The 20,972-nt window shown below is 32.5% G+C and overlaps 1 protein-coding gene across 3 annotated transcripts in view; it reads left to right on the plus strand.

Moving 5' to 3' along the window:
- The first annotated feature begins 974 nt into the window (after positions 1-974).
- The window catches only part of LOC142530109 (uncharacterized), a 259,829-nt gene continuing 239,831 nt past the window's right edge, over positions 975-20,972 (plus strand). Inside the window, exons 1-3 of one of the 3 annotated variants that reach the window (XM_075635887.1) lie at positions 975-1,031; positions 1,068-1,281; positions 18,990-19,123. In XM_075635887.1, coding sequence (XP_075492002.1) covers positions 1,267-1,281; positions 18,990-19,123 — 149 coding nt within the window. In that variant the 5' untranslated portion in view covers positions 975-1,031; positions 1,068-1,266. Of the gene's footprint in view, positions 1,032-1,062; positions 1,282-15,654; positions 15,874-18,989; positions 19,124-20,972 lie in introns of those variants that run through there. The other 2 variants (XM_075635888.1, XM_075635886.1) reach the window with 2 other exon arrangements.

Here is a 20,972-nt window from a genome sequence, read left to right on the forward strand (position 1 = left end):
GACATTTTCCCGACTGGTCAACTCAACTGGTCGTTCAGTTTAACTGGTCAGCAGCTGGTTCAGTTCAGTTCAGTTCAGTTGGACAACTGCTGGTTCAGTTCAGTTCAGCTGGTCAGCAACTGGTTCAGTTCAGTTGGTCTGGTTCAGTTTCAGTTGGTGTGCTGAAATCAGCCTAACTGATTTCAGTTTGTGCAGAACCAGTAGCTTCATCGTCATTTATCAGCATCGTAAGCTTCGATTCAGACTTTACTTCTGAAGATGATTTGTAGATCTTTGTCTTATCTTTCCAACTCATACTGAATCACTTCATTTCGATAACCGAGCTAAGAGATATGACCAAAATACCGCAACTTCTCAAACCAAACTGATTGTTGTTTTCGTGTGATCAGTTAGGTAATTTAGTGATCCGTTAGACCATTATAACATCCGATTTTGCCCAACTAAAGTGAAATACGACTTGTTCAAAATTGAGTTTTCTGATCCGTTAAGTTGGCGTATTGTCATTTGGATCATCCAGTTGAGAGATATCATCAAAACACCGAAACTTGCCAGAAATTCAGTTTGTGCAGAATTCGGTTTCAGTTTACTTCTTGTGTTTGCAATTTCACACATGAGTAAATATGTTAGAAATACAATAACAAGTTTTGTTGACATCAAAATCAAGATTGCGAACAAAAAATATTCCAACAGAAGACGATTACGAAATGGAGGGCCGGGGGTAAACAAGCGATCCCATGTGAAATTCTCTTGGTAACAGGGTTCATTTACTAAGTAACATGCGAGTAAGCCCCAAGGAGTTTACTTCGGATATGACTCGCCGTATGCTGATGGATAAGGCTAGGACAGAAGTCACTCGATATCTCGGTGATTAGTTTTTGGCATCCTAGAACTTTGAATATCATGTTGTTTGTAGACTCTTTTTTGCATCTGATGTTGTATGAATACATAAATATTTTTCTCAATCTGGATATTCTGGGCCACGAATACAATCTCCCCTTCATGGTAACAAAGATACCTTCTCTAAGTACAATGTTCTGAATTCTCTCTCTGATGCTACTCTGCTCTAGAGTATACCTTTTTCACTTGGAAAATTGATGCAGTCTCAGTCTTCAATGCTGGCACTAGTGGTTTAGAAGGAAAGAAGACGATTAAAAAGAGGAGGGCAAGAAGTAAGGGTGCCATAACATGTGGAAATTCAGTTGATAACAAAGCAGTTCTTTTCAGTCCAGGAGGCCCTAGGAGTTGACTTGGGATTAGACTCGTCATATGCTTATGGATAAGGCGAGGATAGAAGTCACTAGTTATTTCGATGATTAGTTTTTGGCTTCCTGCCAAGAAGCTATTTAATGAAATGATAAGAAATTCTATTGTTGAATTTTTTTGGGGCAAATGGGATGCCTTGTTTTCTTCTAATATATTGTAGTTGATGAACAATTTATGCACAAACTCTCTTGATTGAGATGAATAAACTATAATTATTTGTAACCAAAAAAGATTAATGTAGTAGGAAAGTAGAAAACAAAAAAAAAGAGGTTTGTGCTTATAACTGTGCAATGTTTTTCTAGAGGTTTTCTGTTATAACTGTGCATGTGCTATAACTGTGCAGATTTTAGAAGTTTTGTGCTAAGATTGTGAAAATTTTAAAGGTTTGTGCTATAACTGTGCATGTGCTATAATTGTGCAGATTTTTCAGATTTTTTTGCTACGATCTCAGATGTTTTATACTCTAAATATGCGGATTTTACTAGAGGTTGTGTGCTATAATTGTGTAGATTTTAGAGGTTCTACTACATATTTTAGAGGTCTTGTGCTACAATTGTGCTGATTTTTCATTAACTGTAACATATTTCTTTCTATTTTATCTGGTTTAAATTTTAGTGTCCAAAATTTAATTTAATCTGAATATTGTGGCAAAAAATAATAAAAAGAAAAAGTATAGCAAAAGATTTATATAAGCCTAAATCAACAATGTGTGTTACATTATTTCCTAAACTCAATCAAGTCTAACACCAACGTGTAATATTGCGATTTCATGCTTTATTTCGATTCTGGTTATGTGCTAAAAGTGCAAATTTATTATCAACTACAAAAAATTATCTATTTCAGGAAAACTTAGTGGTAAATGTTAACTTTGAATTTAATGAACAAAATTCAATCTTATGTATGATATGGATATGCATATTTGTAAATAGGAATAAAATTATATAATTATAGTCTATATGCACGTGTGAGTGAGTGTGTGTGTGTTTGTATTCAAAGTATATTAGGTTACATAAGGATAAATGGATTTTAAATTCACAGATTTCGATTATATTTTTACTATTAACAGTGAAACCATACATAAAAATTTAAATTTTTACTTAATTATACATTAGCCACAAAAATAGAATGAATTTATAATGATTCTATTATTGGGTGAACTTAAAATTCATCCTCATCAAGATGAAACACTATATAAATATGGAAGACATGAATTTGAAATTTATGTATTGTTTTTCTAAAATTACAAAAATATATTTGAAATCCATAAATCCAAATAAATCCTTATATAAGATATCTTAAAGACATTGTCAAATCGAAAAATTTATTTTTAGCCATAAGAAAAGCTTATTCCGGATAAATTTAGGATTTTATACAAAGTGCTTTTATTATTTAAAATTAAAAGTTTATATCGCTCATTAAATGGTTAATCTTAAGTTCATTTCAAATTTTAATATAAATTATTATACTTTAAGTTAGAGATAATTTTCAGAATATTTCCATTACATGCATATAGATATGTAATAGTTGAGCCTATTAAAGGGACACCAATTTTTTTCCCTAAAATTGCCCATATTATATATTTATATGTAGATTTGATTTTATGTGTATATATTAGTAATTTTAAGCGCATCTCTTCAAAATTATCAATATATTTTTGTCAACTAACTATTACAAATATGATAAATAACTTTTCAATTTATTTATATATCATTTTAAAAATTCAAAAATTCTTTTATATATATAAAAAATAATAACTAAGCTAATATTTAAAATATAAAGTATATTATTAATATGTAACATGTTGATATAGAGTAAGATTTTAGAAGGGGAGAGGGTGAACAAATTTTTGAACTTTAAATCGTTCTTAGAAGTTCTTAGGCTGTTAAGAACTATTCTTGAATGACTAGCTTTACTGGACCACTTTAGAATAGAATAAGTGCGAAAACGGTTTGGTGTGACTAGTGATAAAAAATGATTAGCAGTTTAACAACAAACGGTTGGAAAACTTGAATGTGCAAAAACGTAAAGTGCGTAAATAAATGACACAAGGTTTTTTTGATGTTCCGAGATAAAAATCCTACATCACTCATTTTTCTACTTGGGAAGGTTTCTACTAAAAGACTTTGGTTTTAAAACGTCTTGAAACAGCCTGATTCAGTTAGGACTTATCACATTGCCTCAACTGAAACTCTTAGTGATAACTTTACAAGACCTAGATGTTTAAGAACTTTTCGTTCACCAGAAAACACAATGAATAACAAAGACGCAATGATTGACTTTGTAACTTCTTGAATTTGTTGAGGTAGTACAGAATGATCTTTAATGATCTGATGTGAACTGTTGTGTGTGCTTTGGTTGAGCGGTTTGAGATATAGACATTTAACAATGCTCAAAGATCTTCGTAAGTATGCAGACTGCTGATTGTTCAGAGTTTCGATAGTATTCACTTTGAGAGTTCGGCATATTTATTGTTGAAAAGCTCAAATCAGAACTGCTTTTCAACGATCACTTGTACCAATTCTCGACAAAATGTCTATGTATTTATCAACATCATACATTGCAATAAATACCATTTAATGTTCTCTTTACTTTTTTGTCTTTCGCTTGAATAGATTCTGAAATGTAACTTGACTGGCATACAAGGAAACTTTCTTTCGCATTGGGAGTTGGGGGGATGTTGTAGTTTTATACCAAAATCGGTAGTTTTGGAACGGTTGGAAAACAACTCGTACATTTTAGCTCTCATTTCATTGTATTTATTCGTAGCATTTAGGATACTAATTAGAGCTATTCAGTTATATATTGTAAAGTGTTGAAAAATAAGAGTTTAAAATTGGCAGTATATAAGTTCAACTGAAGAGGATTATTACAGTCTGCTGTAATATATCAATGTCTTTTAGTGAAAAATCTATCCTTTATGATAGAAGGGGTGACGTAGGAGCATTTAAAGTACATGAACATCCATAAAAATCTGTGTGTTTAATCCTATTGTTTATTGAGTTATCACAACACCTCAGCCTAAGTATTTAATATACCTTTCAGTCTAATTCCGCACTATAATTGTAAAGGCCCGTATTTCGTATTCATAATTTTGCGGTATTATTAAAAATTTTCTAAATAAATAATTATCTTGTCCCATTTAATTAAAATAAATATGTAAATAATTTTAACTTTAAAATAACAGCGGAAACAAATATTGTTTTCAACCAACAATTTAAAAATAATTCAACGTAAACATCAACTTAAAAATAATCCAACGTATTAAAATTGAGTTTGAATAATAAAAGGTGCATAAATTAAATCATGAGGTCCTCGGGTTTGCTACTGCTGTCCCAAGATCGCTCACTGGTCTCCGTCCGCGGTCCCGACCTCATCAATAGCTACAACAATCAAGTCTAGTGAGTCTAAAGACTCAACATGTATATATCGTGAATAACAAGTATATATCATAAAATCGCATGCAACGTAAAAATAAAGTATCGTAAAGTGTATGATAAAAATCATATCATGAATAATTATAACTACGTGCATATCTAACAATCATACGTAAAAGCTTTGCTCAATAGAGCTCTGTCATAACATATCAAAATTTTCTGGTAGAGATAATGTTTCTAAGCTAGTGGCCCATAACATAGCGTAAGCGCCTGATCAGACTAAACCACAGTATACTGGGCGGTAGAGATCAATCACAGCCCTTGGACTGGATGTCCGTACACATACATAATCATAAACCGGTCGTAAGTCACCGGGCGGAGAGGTCCTCGGTTGCGCCTACCGACTTCCAAACCCATAAGCATAAGGTGGCCACAAGACATATAGGATATATCTCAAAAATAAACATTTTATATTTTTATGCACGTAATATAATTATAACCTTATTATTACCGGATGATTTGAATCGTTCCCAGGCTTGCTGCGACTTACTTCTAATATGTGACACATGCAATAAATCTTAACTTGACAAAAATTTTAACAATAGAACCAAAAACGAAACGATTCGGTCCAACAACTTGATTTTTAACCATGGCTTCGTACCAACCCGAACCAACATTAAACCGACGTTTAACCATGATTAAAAATACCCCAAAAATACTGAAAAATATGCATAATAACTGTAAAACACGAAAATAGGTGAAAGGAATTCAAAAACATAAAACACTCTTTCGAGAGTCATTTTGGCACCTTTCACCATAAATTCTCGTACGACCTCTAAACTTGACCAAATCACAAACGGCCAAAAACATGACTTTCCTAACTCATTGAGGTACTGTCCAGTCCAAGGCCATGGGCTAAAAGCCAACCAAGAACTCAAACCACCTCCAAAACCGAAGATGAAGCTTGCTGTCAAAAAAACCAGAAATTACAGCAGCAACTATGGGGTTGTTTTGATCAATTTATGAAACTAATGACCATGGTGGCTTGCACCACCAACCAGAGACTCTTACCAACATCCTAAGGCATGGCTTGGACCATGGCTAAGGGCTAAAAGCCAATCACAACCCAAGAAAATACCTAGGACAAATCACAGCTCCAACCCAAGAACACAAAATTCTGTACTGTGATGTTTTGCACTAACTTGCTGTCTTGTATAATTTCCAGTGGTCCTATAATCGACAATGGCTCAATCTAGACATGATGAAGTGTTGTAGGAACCATGGCTATGGGCTAGAAGCCAACCATAATCCATATAACACAACCAAAACCGAAACCATACTCATACCACAAATCAGAAATTTAAAACCGATGAGCACTTGTCATGTTTATGTAAAAATCTGAGGGATCTATGAAACAAGCTTTGAAAAGAGGATTTGGTCACGTCCTAAACATGATAAGGAAGGGTTTTAACCATGGCTACAGCCCCTAAGACAGCCAGGATTTCGAACACCCCTCAAACAACTTAATGACAGAAAAATCTAACCAAATCTGTTGCTTGTGAAAATAGTTGCTGTCATGCTGTTGTTTGAAATGTTTGGACTCAAACCAATGAACCAATAACACCCTAACATACTCTAAATCATTCCTAGAAGTATCCATGAATGCCTGGAATCGAGCAACTCCCTGTAAGCAACCAAAAACACCAAACCGTGAAGTTGAAAGCAATAGAGCCAAGAATTCTGTACATATTTTTGCTTGGAAAGTTGCTGTCCTTTTCGATTTATTGCTTGAATCATGCATATATAATGGTTTAAAAATATCTATAGAACTTGATTGAAGAGAAAAGAAACAATATATACATGCCTGGAATTTGTTTTGACACAAAACAAATCAATACAACGAAGACGAGCGGCGGAACCGAGTTGGATTCTCTTCTTATTTTCTGCTGCTATTCTCGATTACCTTAGCTGCTGTTATCACGTTTCTAAGCTGCTAATTCTGATATGTTTCGAAGCTTATGGTTGTAGGAAATGTAAGGGATGAAAGTGAATGATATAGGGGGTGTTAAAGGTGCTATAATACCCATTAAGTTGGGGGTTACATGTCAAGAATTTGAATTGCTCTCCATTCCTTTGCTGCCGTTGCCTTTCACGATTTTCCCAGTTGTTTACTTCTGATTTTTTTTTTTTTAAGCATATGAATGTAGGACATGTAGGTAAGGAAGAGGAATGTTAATAATGGTGTTAAAGGGTCCATAATATACATTAAAATGAGAGTTACAAGTGAATGGAATTTTGAATGGCATTTGAATTATTTCACACTCTTGGTTGTAGCTTTTCTCATTCTTGTATTCTTGTTGCACGGTTATATTACTAGTATAATGGATTGAGGAGTTATGAGGTGAATTATGGTGCTTGTTTTATCCCTAATTATTGAATTTAAAAGTGGGAAATGAACACACCATGAAGGAGGTGACTTTAATGAGGTTTACTAAGCATTTGAATTTTGCTTAAGGAGTTGATTAAATTTCTACTAATATTGCATGGTATAATGTTGATTAAGTCTTGTATTTTAAATTCTTAGTGTTTTAAATAACCATTTTATGTTTTAGTGAATTAACAACTTAAATTAGAATGAAATCTTGCATGGCATTGCATGGTTTAAAATTTAAGTATTTAAATGCTATGTTTAATTTCTTGACTATATTATACTTAGATTAATTTATGCCCACTTGTTAACATATTTTACTTAAACTTTAATTAAATATTGAACCTAATAGAATTTATTTACTAATTTGACTCCCATTAATTTAATAAATCCTAAAACATTCTTTTTCTTCAAATTAAATTATTTCTTGACTTAATTTAAATTTAGGAATATTTGTCTTATTATTAATCTTATCTCAAATCTCCAAACTCCGGTCCGGCCTCGCGTATTTATCCTGAAAAGATGAAACTAAACATCTACTTTTTTTTTAAATACCTAAAACACTTCATATTTTCATAAAAATTCATTTTTAATTTAAATAATATAAATTATGCATGGCTTATACGTAATCTGATTTTCGGATTCTACAATAATAAGTTGACTGATTGATATTGACACACAAGATCTCAGGATCAGTTTAATAAAAGAACTGATTCATATCCAAAAGGTCTTCAAAAGGCCAGAGTGTTTATTCAACCCCCTTTAAGCACTTTATCCTTATTAACTGATCCTAACATTCACTAAGAATGTTTTGAATTCAAGATTCGAAGTGAAAGATACAGACCTAGCCGATGTAATCCTTGGAATTAAAATCCATAGAACATCATAAGGGTTAGTTCTATGTCAATTCCATTATGTTGACAAAATTCTTGAAAAATTCAATAAAGATGATTCTGCATTGGCTAGAATTCTGATAGATACTAGTCAATGAAGGGTTCAACTATAGAGCTTTATCATCAAGATTTTATATCAATTTTTATTTATGTGGGGGATTGTTGGAAAATGGATTTAAATTAAAGTTTGAATGAAAAATTGTGTAATGTGGAAGTATCTTTTGACTCTCTATATTCTTGAGTTAATGTGGACCTTTAGCTCTCCAAATTCTTGAGTTAATGTGAACTTTTGGTTCCCTACGTTCTTGAATGACTTTTGGAGTGTCTTTTTTATCTTATAAATAAATGTGGCAATTTCCCCAATCCACATTCACACACTCAAGATCTCATTCAATCATTATCTTGCATTTTTTATCGTTAGCGTTTCATTTGGCCTCCATTGAGTTTTGGTAATAAAGTCAAGGTACGATTTGAGTTCGTCGAACATAATTCGTTACTGGTTCAACCATTGTTTCCTAGAAAACAGACGTTTGCATTGACCCTCGAGCACCTCGTGTAGAGGACAAATCTATTTTAAGAAAACTGTATTTTGTTACAGGCCTCGGTTTTTTGTTTCATTATTTTGCTCATACAAATTAGTTTTCTTGGATTATATTTATGTTGTTATTCTATTATACGTTGCAATATATTATTTGTTAGTTTTTTGTTGTTTATATATTGGTGTATCAGTTTTGACAGGCAAACTTATTTAGAGTGTGAGGTTCATCAATTCCAAGAGAAACTTGGTTAATTATTATCGATTTATTTAATTTTAATTTGATACTCAACTTAATATGTCTAAGTATGTTGTTATATTTTAATCAAGTAATAAATTTTGATTTGCAAATAATCACAATCATTTCCTGTCTTTTGTATTGGTTAAATTATTTTGGCCAACAAAAATAAGGAAATTTGATGCACTAGCTCTAGGAGAGATAAGGGGACCTATATATGCATAACTTATATCCCATGGGCTGGAATGATGAGTGCAAAATTTGGATTGGTAAATTGCTTTTTTTTTAAAAAAAAAAAAAAAGTTTTACAATAGTGTTAAACATCCAGGTAAAATATCTAAAAGCTGAGGTGGATGGAGGATATGGTAGAGACGTTCATGAATTTTTGGTGAATGAAAATGTGGTTTCATTTCGAACTATGGCTACCAAAGTTACATGCGTGTATCCTTTTATGACGGCCATGGGCGACGCAAGAGAACAAGAATACAGAATGAAGAAGAATATGAATGAGTTAGGATGGTATGCTCTAAGTTTTGATTCTAAGGATTAGGTAACAACAAAGTCCTTGCACCGGTGATCCTACTTTTAACGGCAACTACTGTGGGGACCCGAACCAAATCCATCTTCTTAATCATTATTAGGATCATTTATTTAATTTGGGTCTAAATTTTTTTTTAAAATACAAATGCGGAAACGTAAAGTAATCAATCTGATATAAATATCAACATAAAGTACAAATCATGTACAACATATGTTTATCGCAACTAGAGTTCAGCCACTACATCAAGTACTGAAAATCAATCTACTCTAAGTCCGGATCTCCACGCTAATCTTGAATCTCTCATTCTCTTCGTGACCCTGATCATGTCCCACCTGTTGTCATGCACACATACAAACAAGACAACAGCCGGATAACTCCGGTGAGAAATACATCCCAGTATAAACCATGTAAACATGCAGTCATATAAAAGCATATATAAAAGCATGAAACACATATCCATGTCATATATCAAATCAGAAGACATGTATCGATATAAAGCTGTAATTAAAACTCTGGACTCGTCATCTCAGACTCGACTCATCTCTAATCTAGGGATCCCGGTTCCTGGACATTGGTACGATATACCGAATTTCAGCGATAGGAATGAATCAACTCCTAAGCGACATCGATATAAACCAAACATCCAGTGTCTTGGCGAATTAGCCGAAGACTTGGCACATCAGCCAATGACTAGTCACATCAGCCCCTGACTCGACACATGCTCTGCTATGAATCGATAGACTAATCATATCAATCTCAAGAATTGTCAATATCCATGCAATAACAAATCAGTATGTGATTTTGGGAAACTCAAGTTGAATCAAACTCGAGTTGTGCAATCCCGGATCAACATTGATTTATACATTTCTTTCTGTCAATCTGAATCTGTCGAAGTCTCGAATTCAAATCTGTCAATACTCAATCTGGCAATGACAATAACGAAGAGTACAATATCAATACCCAACTCAGATCAATACTGGATATAATCAGAACTGGATCAAATTCTGTTTCAACAGCATAACTGTACAACCTCAATATATCCAGCAATACAAATCAACAGATATCAATTCCACAACTCATAATCACGAACGATACAAATCTGATATCAATCTCAATCAAATCAACTCTGAAAATCATAACAATTTCATACGGTATCTGTTCTTCAATCCGGTTTCGATTCTACGATGTCTACTATGTCAAGAACAACATATATGATCATATCTGATTCCTTCAACATCATAATTTCAAAAAATATCAAAACGTAATAAAACTTACGTCCAGTTGAAGCTCTCGTCGATAGAAACACGATACTGAAGTCGGATTGAAAATCTAACGGACGGATCGAAATATAAAGGCGTAAGGATTTTTCACAACTTTCCTCGTCCCTTTTCTCGTTTTCTGAATTCTGAAGGCCAAAATTCGATTTTTGATATATATATCATGCATGTGAAGGCTAGGTGGCTCGTCCTTCACGCTGCACGTCTCGCGCATATGCGCGACCCTCCTCGGCGCATATGCGCGAGACACTATGTCTCAGCGCGTCATTCTCACGGCAGCTCGCGCATATGCGCGCCCTCATTCGGCGCATATGCGCGAGGTCCTTAACAATTCTTCACAACTCTCGGGTACCCTCGCGCACATGCGCGGATTCATGTCGCGCATATGCGCGAGGTGCTCTGCCTGCCTCGCGCATATGCGCCATGTCTGGTCGCGCATATGCGCGAGGTGTTATGTTCTCGCACATAATTCGGTCTTCTTTTCGCCTATCCCGGTCTGATCTGTTCTGTCTATAATCACATCAATTTATCAACAAATCATATCAGATTACAGTAATCAAAATCTCGGGCATTACAACTACAGTCGAGGATATTTGGAGAAAAAGAGAAATATCCCTTACGTGGAATATCCGGTTACAATATTTAATGACGGTATATTTAAGTGTGGAACGTGGGATCAAAAAATATTTATTGTTGAGTTATTTGATTGTGAAATATGATATAACTGAGAATGATGATATTTGATTGATGATGCGGACTATGAACCCAAACATATTTTGGGAGAAATATTCTGACTACTATGGTTGTCCTAATATTAAAAATACGTTCAATTTGATATATTTATGATGTAGTGCATTGTTCTTTTAAACATTAGTTGTTATTATTTTTCTAATGCTTTTTGTGCGATGAAGCCAAAAGTTGATGAGAGTAATAATGTCTTCAACATAAATGAATATATGATGAACTATCATTATCGACTCAAATTTTGTATGTAGCGTCATCAAAATTCAATATATCATAAATATTATTGTTAATTATTATTATTAAGATTCTGTTTGGTATGTTTGATGTGATAAATAAATGATTAATAATTATATGGATTATAAAATGAAATATATGGATAAATAATATGGTGGGATAAAATATATGATATTTGGTATAATTTTAACATTATAGATTAATTTTGTGTATTAGCATGAAATGACTAAAATATCCCCACTACATACAATATAATTACCTAACCTATATATAATAAATAAATAATAATAGTAATAAGAAATAAATAAGTAGGTAGTTTTAAAAAATATTAATAATATCGATAGTAAGTACAATAAAAAAAAAATAAGAAATAAGTCTGATATTTTGAAATTATCAACCTTGCTTTACGAATTCTAATTATAATCCGTTAAATTGTGTATTTTTTAATGGATTTTTAAATAAATATCTATTTTTTAATATATATTTAGAATATTTTTTATTTTTAAAAAAAACCCATTTTCTCATTATAATTAATTTATCATATTTTTCATCTTCAATTTCTTACTACACTATTTTCAAAAAATAATATATTTTTTAGAAACAAAAATATATATATTATATATGAGGGTATAATGAGAACAAAACATCATTATCATTGGGATTAATACATAATCACACGGCCCCCAGTGTGATTAAGCATCCCACTGAATGTATGTACAGTGCATAAGGCCAATGAGATAATTCAGAATACACAAATTTCGTACCAAACATGTGATAATGAGAGATAACCAATTAATCCATTCTTTATTATACGGGTAGCGATGCTCAATTGGCAACACTAGTGTACCATAATCCCATGGGTAGGCGATACCTTTTCGTGATTTATGATGTATGGGATGCCAAGGCTTAGGATTACCTGAAGTTGATATTTCCAGATGATGGTAGTGGAAGTCGGATATTGACGACTACGAGGCTATCTGATGTTGCTGTTTGTGCATGATCTTCTAATATTCCGGTTCACCAAATCAAAATTTTGAATCAAGAGAAGAGGAAAAGAGCAAATCAGATAAATAATCAATCCAATAAGGTAGAACAAGGTTCATGGAGTTTCAAGGCAGGTGACTTTCACCGTCCAATCTCAATACTCCCTATTCGTGATAAAGAGTGCACACCACCACAAAGAATAGAAGAGGTTCCTGGCAAGAGGAATCGATTAAGTGTACATGCAAATGGAAATAAAGATCAATCAGTAAACCATGTTGTGACTTATCAAATCTATCAACCTGGATCATACAAGGGTATGACTGACAATGGCCTTCGGGGTGTTAATACCGAAGTAGATGCTCGGGGGCACAAGCATCCAAAGATGAGTCAAAATGCAAAAGTTATTGTAAGTATCATGTCATTAAAGTTTGTTGTACTTTTAAGAATATTTTGCAAAGCAGTAACCAACCTAAGGGTCCCGGAGTTCCAAGGAAGGTGATCTTCTCTGCCTAGAGACAGTACTACCTAACCACAAAGAAACATTGCCAGATAGGGGGATGCAACTTTTGGTAAAGAGAATCGGTTAAATGCTCAAAGGAAAATGCAAAACAATCGGTGAACCATGAGCATATGGTGATTAATCCCCCATACCAGCCTGGTCGGTTTGAAGATGAGACCATGTATGAGTTCTAAGGAGTAAATGTTGGTACAAACGCTCGAGGGGACAACCATCCAAGGAGAAGTTGGAAGACAAAGATCACTATAAATTAAATCTCATGATTTATTTAATCATCCTACTAAAGTTTGTTGTGTTTCTAAAGATATTTTGCAAAGAAAAATAAGAAAGCAAATACTCAATTTCCCCGAAAAGATGGTCATTGATGAAGATTTGTTCCCGCCAGTGGCCTCTATGAATTTGAATATCACAAATTTATGTGCATTGCTAAATGAAAATAGAAAAGGAAAACAGGAGACTCAAAATATGAAGATAAAGAAATATAGGATTCCAAGGAAAGGTTTCCAGGCAAAATAGATGTCTCATTATGCTGATGATGTGAAGAATCATGCGTACTGTCATAATAGGATATTCTATTAAGGGAGTCACTCTAGAGATGCAAGGGAGTTCACAGCCTTCGGGCCAAGAAACCAAAACTTCTCTAAAAGAATTGTGACTTCAGGGTCGAATAATCATTTGCACATTGGTGTGTTATCATACCAAGGGATAAGAAGTTGCATAAACATGATAGATTCATCATATTCTGGATCAAAGAGTAAAAAATGTATGAGAGTATTTAGCAACGGGGGAGTCCATAGTTTTCAGGTCGATTATTAGTTTTTACAATTATGGTATGACCTCGTTTAAATATGATCATTTTAAATTGCATAACGATCTTTCGTTATTTTTTTTTATCATTATGATATTACTTTATTTGAATTTAAATCGATTTAAATATGAAAACAATATACAAATACATAACGTTTTCATCAATAATTTTGATTAATACTCGTGGCCCTAGGCAAGTACCAAGTTGGGAATCATTTCCATTAAATTTTATTCAAGCATCATTTATAAGCACAATCTTATAATTTTAATACCCAGAAATACAAAATCTCACAAATGAATTTTTTCTGAATTAATAAATTATAAATTCTATTTTCTGTTTATATATTAATCCCAAGATATTTAATTGATGAACTAATCTAATCTAACTTACATATAAATATATAACTTCTAATTGTGAATTTTCTAATATACCCTTATTCATTTAAGTTAGCAAATTAAATCAATGGTTTTTTAATAGGTTCTTTTGGTAATTCATTGTACATCTTAAATGACTTTGGACATTAATGCATATTGAATTCATCAATTTACCAATGGTTTTTCTTTGTTGCTACTAAAATTGGTTGCTAAAATGAGTTGATTTTTCATGGTTGCTAATGAATATTTAATGTTTATTTTATCTTTTTTTTATTTTACATATAAATACATCACTTTTATAACAAGTTGATTTTTAAATATGAACTAAGAAACATCATATTTTTTTATTTAAATATGTCATTTTGTTTTTGTGACACTATTTTTTTCTTATATATATTTTTTAATGTTTACGGGTGTTTTTGTGATTATTATTTTTATTTAACATTATTGGAAATATTATATGCATAGAAAATTTAAATCATAATGTGTCTACACGCGTTTGCAAATTTAGGATCAATGTTCATAGTGTGTTTTCCGTGAAATGGGTCAACTTTACCCGTATTTACAATAATAATTAATATTTTTGTCATAAAAAATAATACTTTTTCATTAGTGAATCAAATAGGAGATTCGTCTTACAAAATGACTCGTGAGGCCGTCTCACAAATTTTTGTATGTTATCTTATATATATATATATATTTTATTTAGCAAAATCACAATTGATATTTAATTTAATTAATGTTTAGTGGTTTTATTTTAACATTATTATGATAATTTAGTTAATTAAGAGAATTTTATTTGACAATATGTTGTCTATGTTTACTCCATTTAAGTACATCGTGATTTTGGTTTTGATAAAATTCACTGTTATGTTATTTTTATTATTTTTTCATTGTGAATTATATTTGGATGAAAAATATATTTTCTAATTTGAGAGAGCTGTCATTATGTTATAATCACGCGGATTGAAAGTGTCATATGAATAAGTGAATATATATGATTTATTGTCATAATATATTTTCATTTTTTGTGTTTTATATATATTTAGATTGATAAATACTCATAAACAATATGTTATTCGATTTTAAACATTATCTAAATATCATTATTATATATTTCATTATTAGTTATCTACGTGTATCGCACGTATACATTCCTACTTAAATACATATATACTAAACTAATTATTAACACATCATGTAATTTGCCTACAGTAGCAACATACTAAATGAAATCTAAATAAGGTGAGCGATTTCACCTTTTGGAGCAATAAATGAAATCTAAAATTTAAATATTTATATATATATATTGGATTTTATTTTTAAAATTTTTCTATTTCCCAAAAAAATATTATATTTAAAAGTATAATTATAATTGTTTTAAATTAGTTCAATATTTAAATAATTGAACTTGTACGTTGTTCTACACAGATTGTACATTCAATCTAAAAATTCTGGAGTCAAGGCTACCTTCACCCCACTCTCCGCTTCCTCCTACAGAGAGTAAAAAATAGATGGAATACAATCCGCCGCGAAGCGCCGCGCCGGTCTCCGCCGCATCCGGAGATGTGGCGGAAGTCAGTGTGATTGAATGTGACGTATGGTGTTACTTACACCAGTGGCCATGGCGGCACCGGTCTTCATGACAATGTCGATGGACGGGGTATTTTATAGTACGTGTTTTGTATATATTGAATATTTTCCGTCGAAGTTTATCTTTTTTGGCATTATTATGTGCGTTTACTGTGTATGTTAGAATCGATTCTAGAATAAGCTCTGCCATTTTTGCCTTCTCCGGTTGATGTCAGGTGTAAAAGATAGTTTGTATTTTTCGCTGCTGTAACACAATTTAGTTTCAAATTGGAATATGCTAAATGAAAGTTAATTTCTATCACTCTATGCCTTCTGGAATGAATTTTGATGTTGGATTTCTGCTTATAGAGCTCATGGTTCACCGAATGCCTCAATAACGGACGAAATGGGAATGGCCATTGTTCCATAGTTTCATTCTTGTCGGAAACTTAGGATGAAATTAAGTGGAAAGAAGAAAGAAACATATGAAATAATAAGGAGATGAAAAATAATTAAATGTAAGAAAAAGATTAAAAATGATTAATAGAAAAGAGTTTGAAAAGGTAAAGGATTTATATCCTAGAAAGATAGAGATGATAATTTGTCTTATCAGAAATGGTATTAAATACGATAAACTTGATTGTTGATTTTTCGATAACTTTAATAGTTTATAAGATGAAATAACTTATAGGTTGGTTCCTCTTCATTCTGTCCTCAAGCTGACCAAAAGTACTCTTCCTCCAAGCTATGATAGGGCTCATTCATTCAATTTGAAAGATGGTGCTTTTTAGTTGATTTTTATATTATCGTAGTTGACCCTGCTGCTAAATTTCAGATGACTAGAGAACTCTTTTTTGACTTAATTAATGAAAGCTCATATGCCATCTCCTAAGCACATGGAAACATAATTTTTACATGTAAATTTTCTAAAAATCATGTTTTGCCTCCCTAGTTCTTTTGATTTGTCCCCATCTTACTGGCTCACCCTCCCTTTGCTTGAAATCCTTGGTCCACTCCTGCCTATACAGTATACCCTTTGACAAAGTGCTGATTTTGCAGAGTTATAGATTCTATCAACTTTGTTGCTAAGAATTTGGCAATCTCGAAGCATGTCAAGTACGAAAATAAGTAGATCGAACAAATCTGCATGCACATTGACAAAAATTAATTGTCTATATTTTTGGGGAGCTAATTGTAAATGTCAACTTTGAATTTTAATGAATAATATTCAATCTAATGTGGAATTTTTTTTCAAACCAGGATAAAACAGATTTGAACAATAAAGCAACAATAACTGTAACATTGTTTCCTAGACTCAATCAAGGTTCACAAAATCCTAGGTGTTCTCGTAATCTTATTTACTTAAATCCTAGTGCAATCCAATTTGTATTTACCAGAAAACCAAGCAGCTTTAATATGCAACTATCCAGTTATATGTGTCCGAATTCAGAGAAAATTATGACTAACCCCGTTTTTCAGTAAGACTTAAGATAAAGCCAAATTTTCCAGTCCTTCCTTGTCTGATCCCTTCTGTCACTTTTTCAAATTTTCTAACCCTAAATACATTTTAACAATTATAAAACAACAATAATTGTAACAGTATTTCCTTAACTCAATCAAGGTTCACAAAATTTAAATGTTCTTGCAATCTTATTACAAATTCTAATGCATCAAATCTGTAATTAGGAGCCAAGCATTAAATGAAATTGTCCAGTTATATGTGTACAAATTCATTGTAAGCCATAGCTAACCATGGTTGCAATTCTAACTAAATAACCAGGGCTTCCAAATTTTCCAGTCCCTTTATTCAGATCCCTCAGTCAGTTTATGTATCTCTTCCCAGAATTAGACATTTTTGCTGCCCTTTGATTTTCAGAAAACACAAAAAATCAGTTCTTGTTTTCCACTACTCTGCAACTCTATTTATCTGTGTGCTTAAAGCAACAATGGAAAGAGGCAATTTTGTATGTATTTCCGTTATTTTCTGTGTGCACATCCTCATTGTCTGGCCACTATTTAAATCTATAAATAACTACATTCAACCTTTTATGGATATAATTGAATGTATGTGAACTTATTCTGGGAATCTAGGTTTTTGGTTGGGTCAATTCATTTGCTGATTTTTATGTGTATTATATATATATGCCTATCTTTTCTGTGTAAGGTTCCTTCATATCATTACATAGGGTTTTTCTCATTTGAGTTTTGAGCAAGCTTTTATTATTCTTTTGGTCTCTTTCGCTCAAGTGTCATTTTGAATAACTATACAAGTTGATTTAATCTTTTTTTGTATTGTTTTTGTTTGAAACACTCACGGGGTTTATTCTTAATTATTGTTTTTTTTTGTGGTTCTCCCCAATTATTATGTGTTACTCACTGATATAAGGATACATTTGAATAGTTGATGATCTGAAGCATTGACTAGTAGTCATAAACCTCTTCCTTTCTTTTTGGCTTTCGAAGGTGCAAAAGTAGGTGACTATAGTTTTGGGCTTCCAGGAACAAAACTTTGTTAAAAAAGTGTGTTCACAAATCTGGATTTTCATGTATTCTGGTATTAGTGATGAATGTTCCCTGTCCTTTTCTTGATTGATTTGATTTGATAAAATGTTGATGAAAGTTTCTGTTTTGCTTAGATTTAGCAATTGATGAGAATTAGATCTGGTTAGAATTTTCGCGCCAGTTCTGTTTGCATATTTCAAAAGTTGGGTAACTTTTTTGTAATCTGACGTGGTCTGGCTTGGAGCTTAAATATTTCGCTAATTTAGTTTTCCGTTGGTTGGTTTATTGTTGTTGCCTTATTATATATATGCTGTTGTGATGTTTCCGTACGATTCATTGAATGTCATTTGCTGGAGATGAACTTACACGATGAATTAAACCACAATTTTCAAAGACAAAAGGAAATGAAATCCCATATAGCTAGGGTGCATCGAATTTGTCGTTATGTTACTTTTTGAAACAGAAGTCTTTCTTTCATGTCTTTCGTCGCATATCTTAGGTCATGGTTTTTTGTCCCCATATTTTTGTGATTACTCCTTTTATCTATTTCCCTTTTCTAGAAGCTGGCTATCAAGCTTATTAGTTGTCGCATTTTTGATCATATTTTTAGGGATCTTAAGATTGACATTGTTCTGTTGACATTTTTCATGTTTTTCATGCAATGATTTCCATGAGTTCCCTTGATCTCTTTACCAACTTATGCAGCCAGGGACTCCTACAAAGGCCGGCAGTTTTCCAGTTGATCCTACTATGAATCACCCATATTATCTGACACCTGGAACCAGCACCGAGATCAATCTCAATCACTCAGGCGCCTCTGCAAACATGACTGATTCATGGTACTGCCATGCTTAAAAATATCCCATTTATTAATTATTACTGCATATCACTAACAAATGATGAAATCCGTTTGATGATATGAAACTTTTGACAAATTTTTCCCTTCTCCAAAAGATATTTTCTCTGATGAATATAATGTCTAAACCTTAAACTCTAAATGCCTAATGAAAATGTATTCCTAGTGTGGTTTGTCTTTGTGTTACTTCTAGAAACATAGTATTTTTTCCATTGCTTTTTCAACAGGCAAAAAATTATCATCGAATGGCTGATTCCATCTGTTGATCTTCATAACCAATTTGAGTTTTCATTATCAATAATCTACATCGCGGGACTGTTTTTCTCTTGAATTATTTTACATTTATTCAATTGTAGAAGTTGGCAATCTAGTTTATTGGTAATTCAAACCATATTTTTTGCAAAGATAAGATTGGCATTGCTGACCTCTTCCTCTGTTTTAGTGCAAGGGATGCTATGATGACCTCTTGTGAACCCCCAGGCCAATCTCAATCACCAACGACTCCAGCGGCTGCTGATTTACATAATGTCTTGACCCCTCATACTCGGTATCAAACACATGCTGGCATCATCTTATGCCTTCCTGCTCAACAGAAAAGATCCAAAACTAGCAAATCTCAGCCAATTCATAAAAAACAGCAGCCTAAAAATCTTGCTTCATCGAGTCAGATGACAGACAATCGCTCCCGCTCCCTGAAACCCGAGGTAAGATCTGCTACATTTTGGATGTCATGCCCTACATGCAGGATCCTGTAATCCCATGTGAAAATTATGTTTCTAACAGAGTTCCTTTATAGAGTAACATTCCCGTGAGGCCCAAGGAGTTGACTCAGGATGAGACTCGCTGTATGCTGATAGATAAGGCCCGGACAGAAGTCATTCGATATCTCCGTGATTAGTTTTTGGCTTCTAGAACTTTGAACATCATGTTGTTTACAGACTTTTTCCGCACCTGATTCTTCTTCTAATTTTTATGCTCACCAAATGCGTGTTATCTTCTAATACTCTTTATGATCTAATCGATACTTCTGTTCTTGAAATGACCTATGCCCAGAATCAGCTTCTATGGTTAAATCGATTTCATTTGCACCCTATCAATATTTAAGCAAATGGAAAAAAAATTGTATTGTTGAATTTTTTTATGGGAAGATGGGATACCTTTTTTTTCTCTCATGAAATTTATGACTTCGAGTCATCGTTTAGATTATACAATTACAATGTACAAAAGAACTAAGATTTTTAATTAACTTTTTAAATCACGAATAATTGTAAATGTCATATGATATCTATTTCACAATGATAAACAAAGTGTCCTGCTCTGATAAAAAAGTGAGATTCAATATTTTGCAAAGTTATTTAGTTTGTTGATATGAGGAAAAGTAGAGTGTTCCGAATTCAGCACTCGAACTTGTAGAAACTCTCATATATTATGAGTAGGTCTCAGAAACGGTCTCACAGAATAATTATAAATATTATATGATATCTATTTCACAAGGATAAAACGTGCTGTGCTATGATAAAAAAGAGAGATTCAATATTTTGCTAAGTTATTTAGTTTGTGGATATGAGGAAAAGTAGAGTTTTCCGAATTTTTTAGCACTCAGAACATGTAGAAACTCTCATATATTATGTGTAGGTCTCAGAAACGGTCTCACATATTTATTTTTTTAGGACTTATACATATGTAAATTAAAAAGCAATATTTTTAGCATGTAATATTATATTTTTTCATGAATTAGATCGAGTTGAAGATCTGTCTCATAAAATCGATCTGTGAGATGATCTCACGATAAATTTTGTGTATATTTATACTTCATAAAATTAGTTTTCTGT

The sequence above is a fragment of the Primulina tabacum genome, chromosome 16 (assembly GCF_025594145.1).
Source record: "Primulina tabacum isolate GXHZ01 chromosome 16, ASM2559414v2, whole genome shotgun sequence".
In the NCBI taxonomy this organism is placed as follows: domain Eukaryota; kingdom Viridiplantae; phylum Streptophyta; class Magnoliopsida; order Lamiales; family Gesneriaceae; genus Primulina; species Primulina tabacum.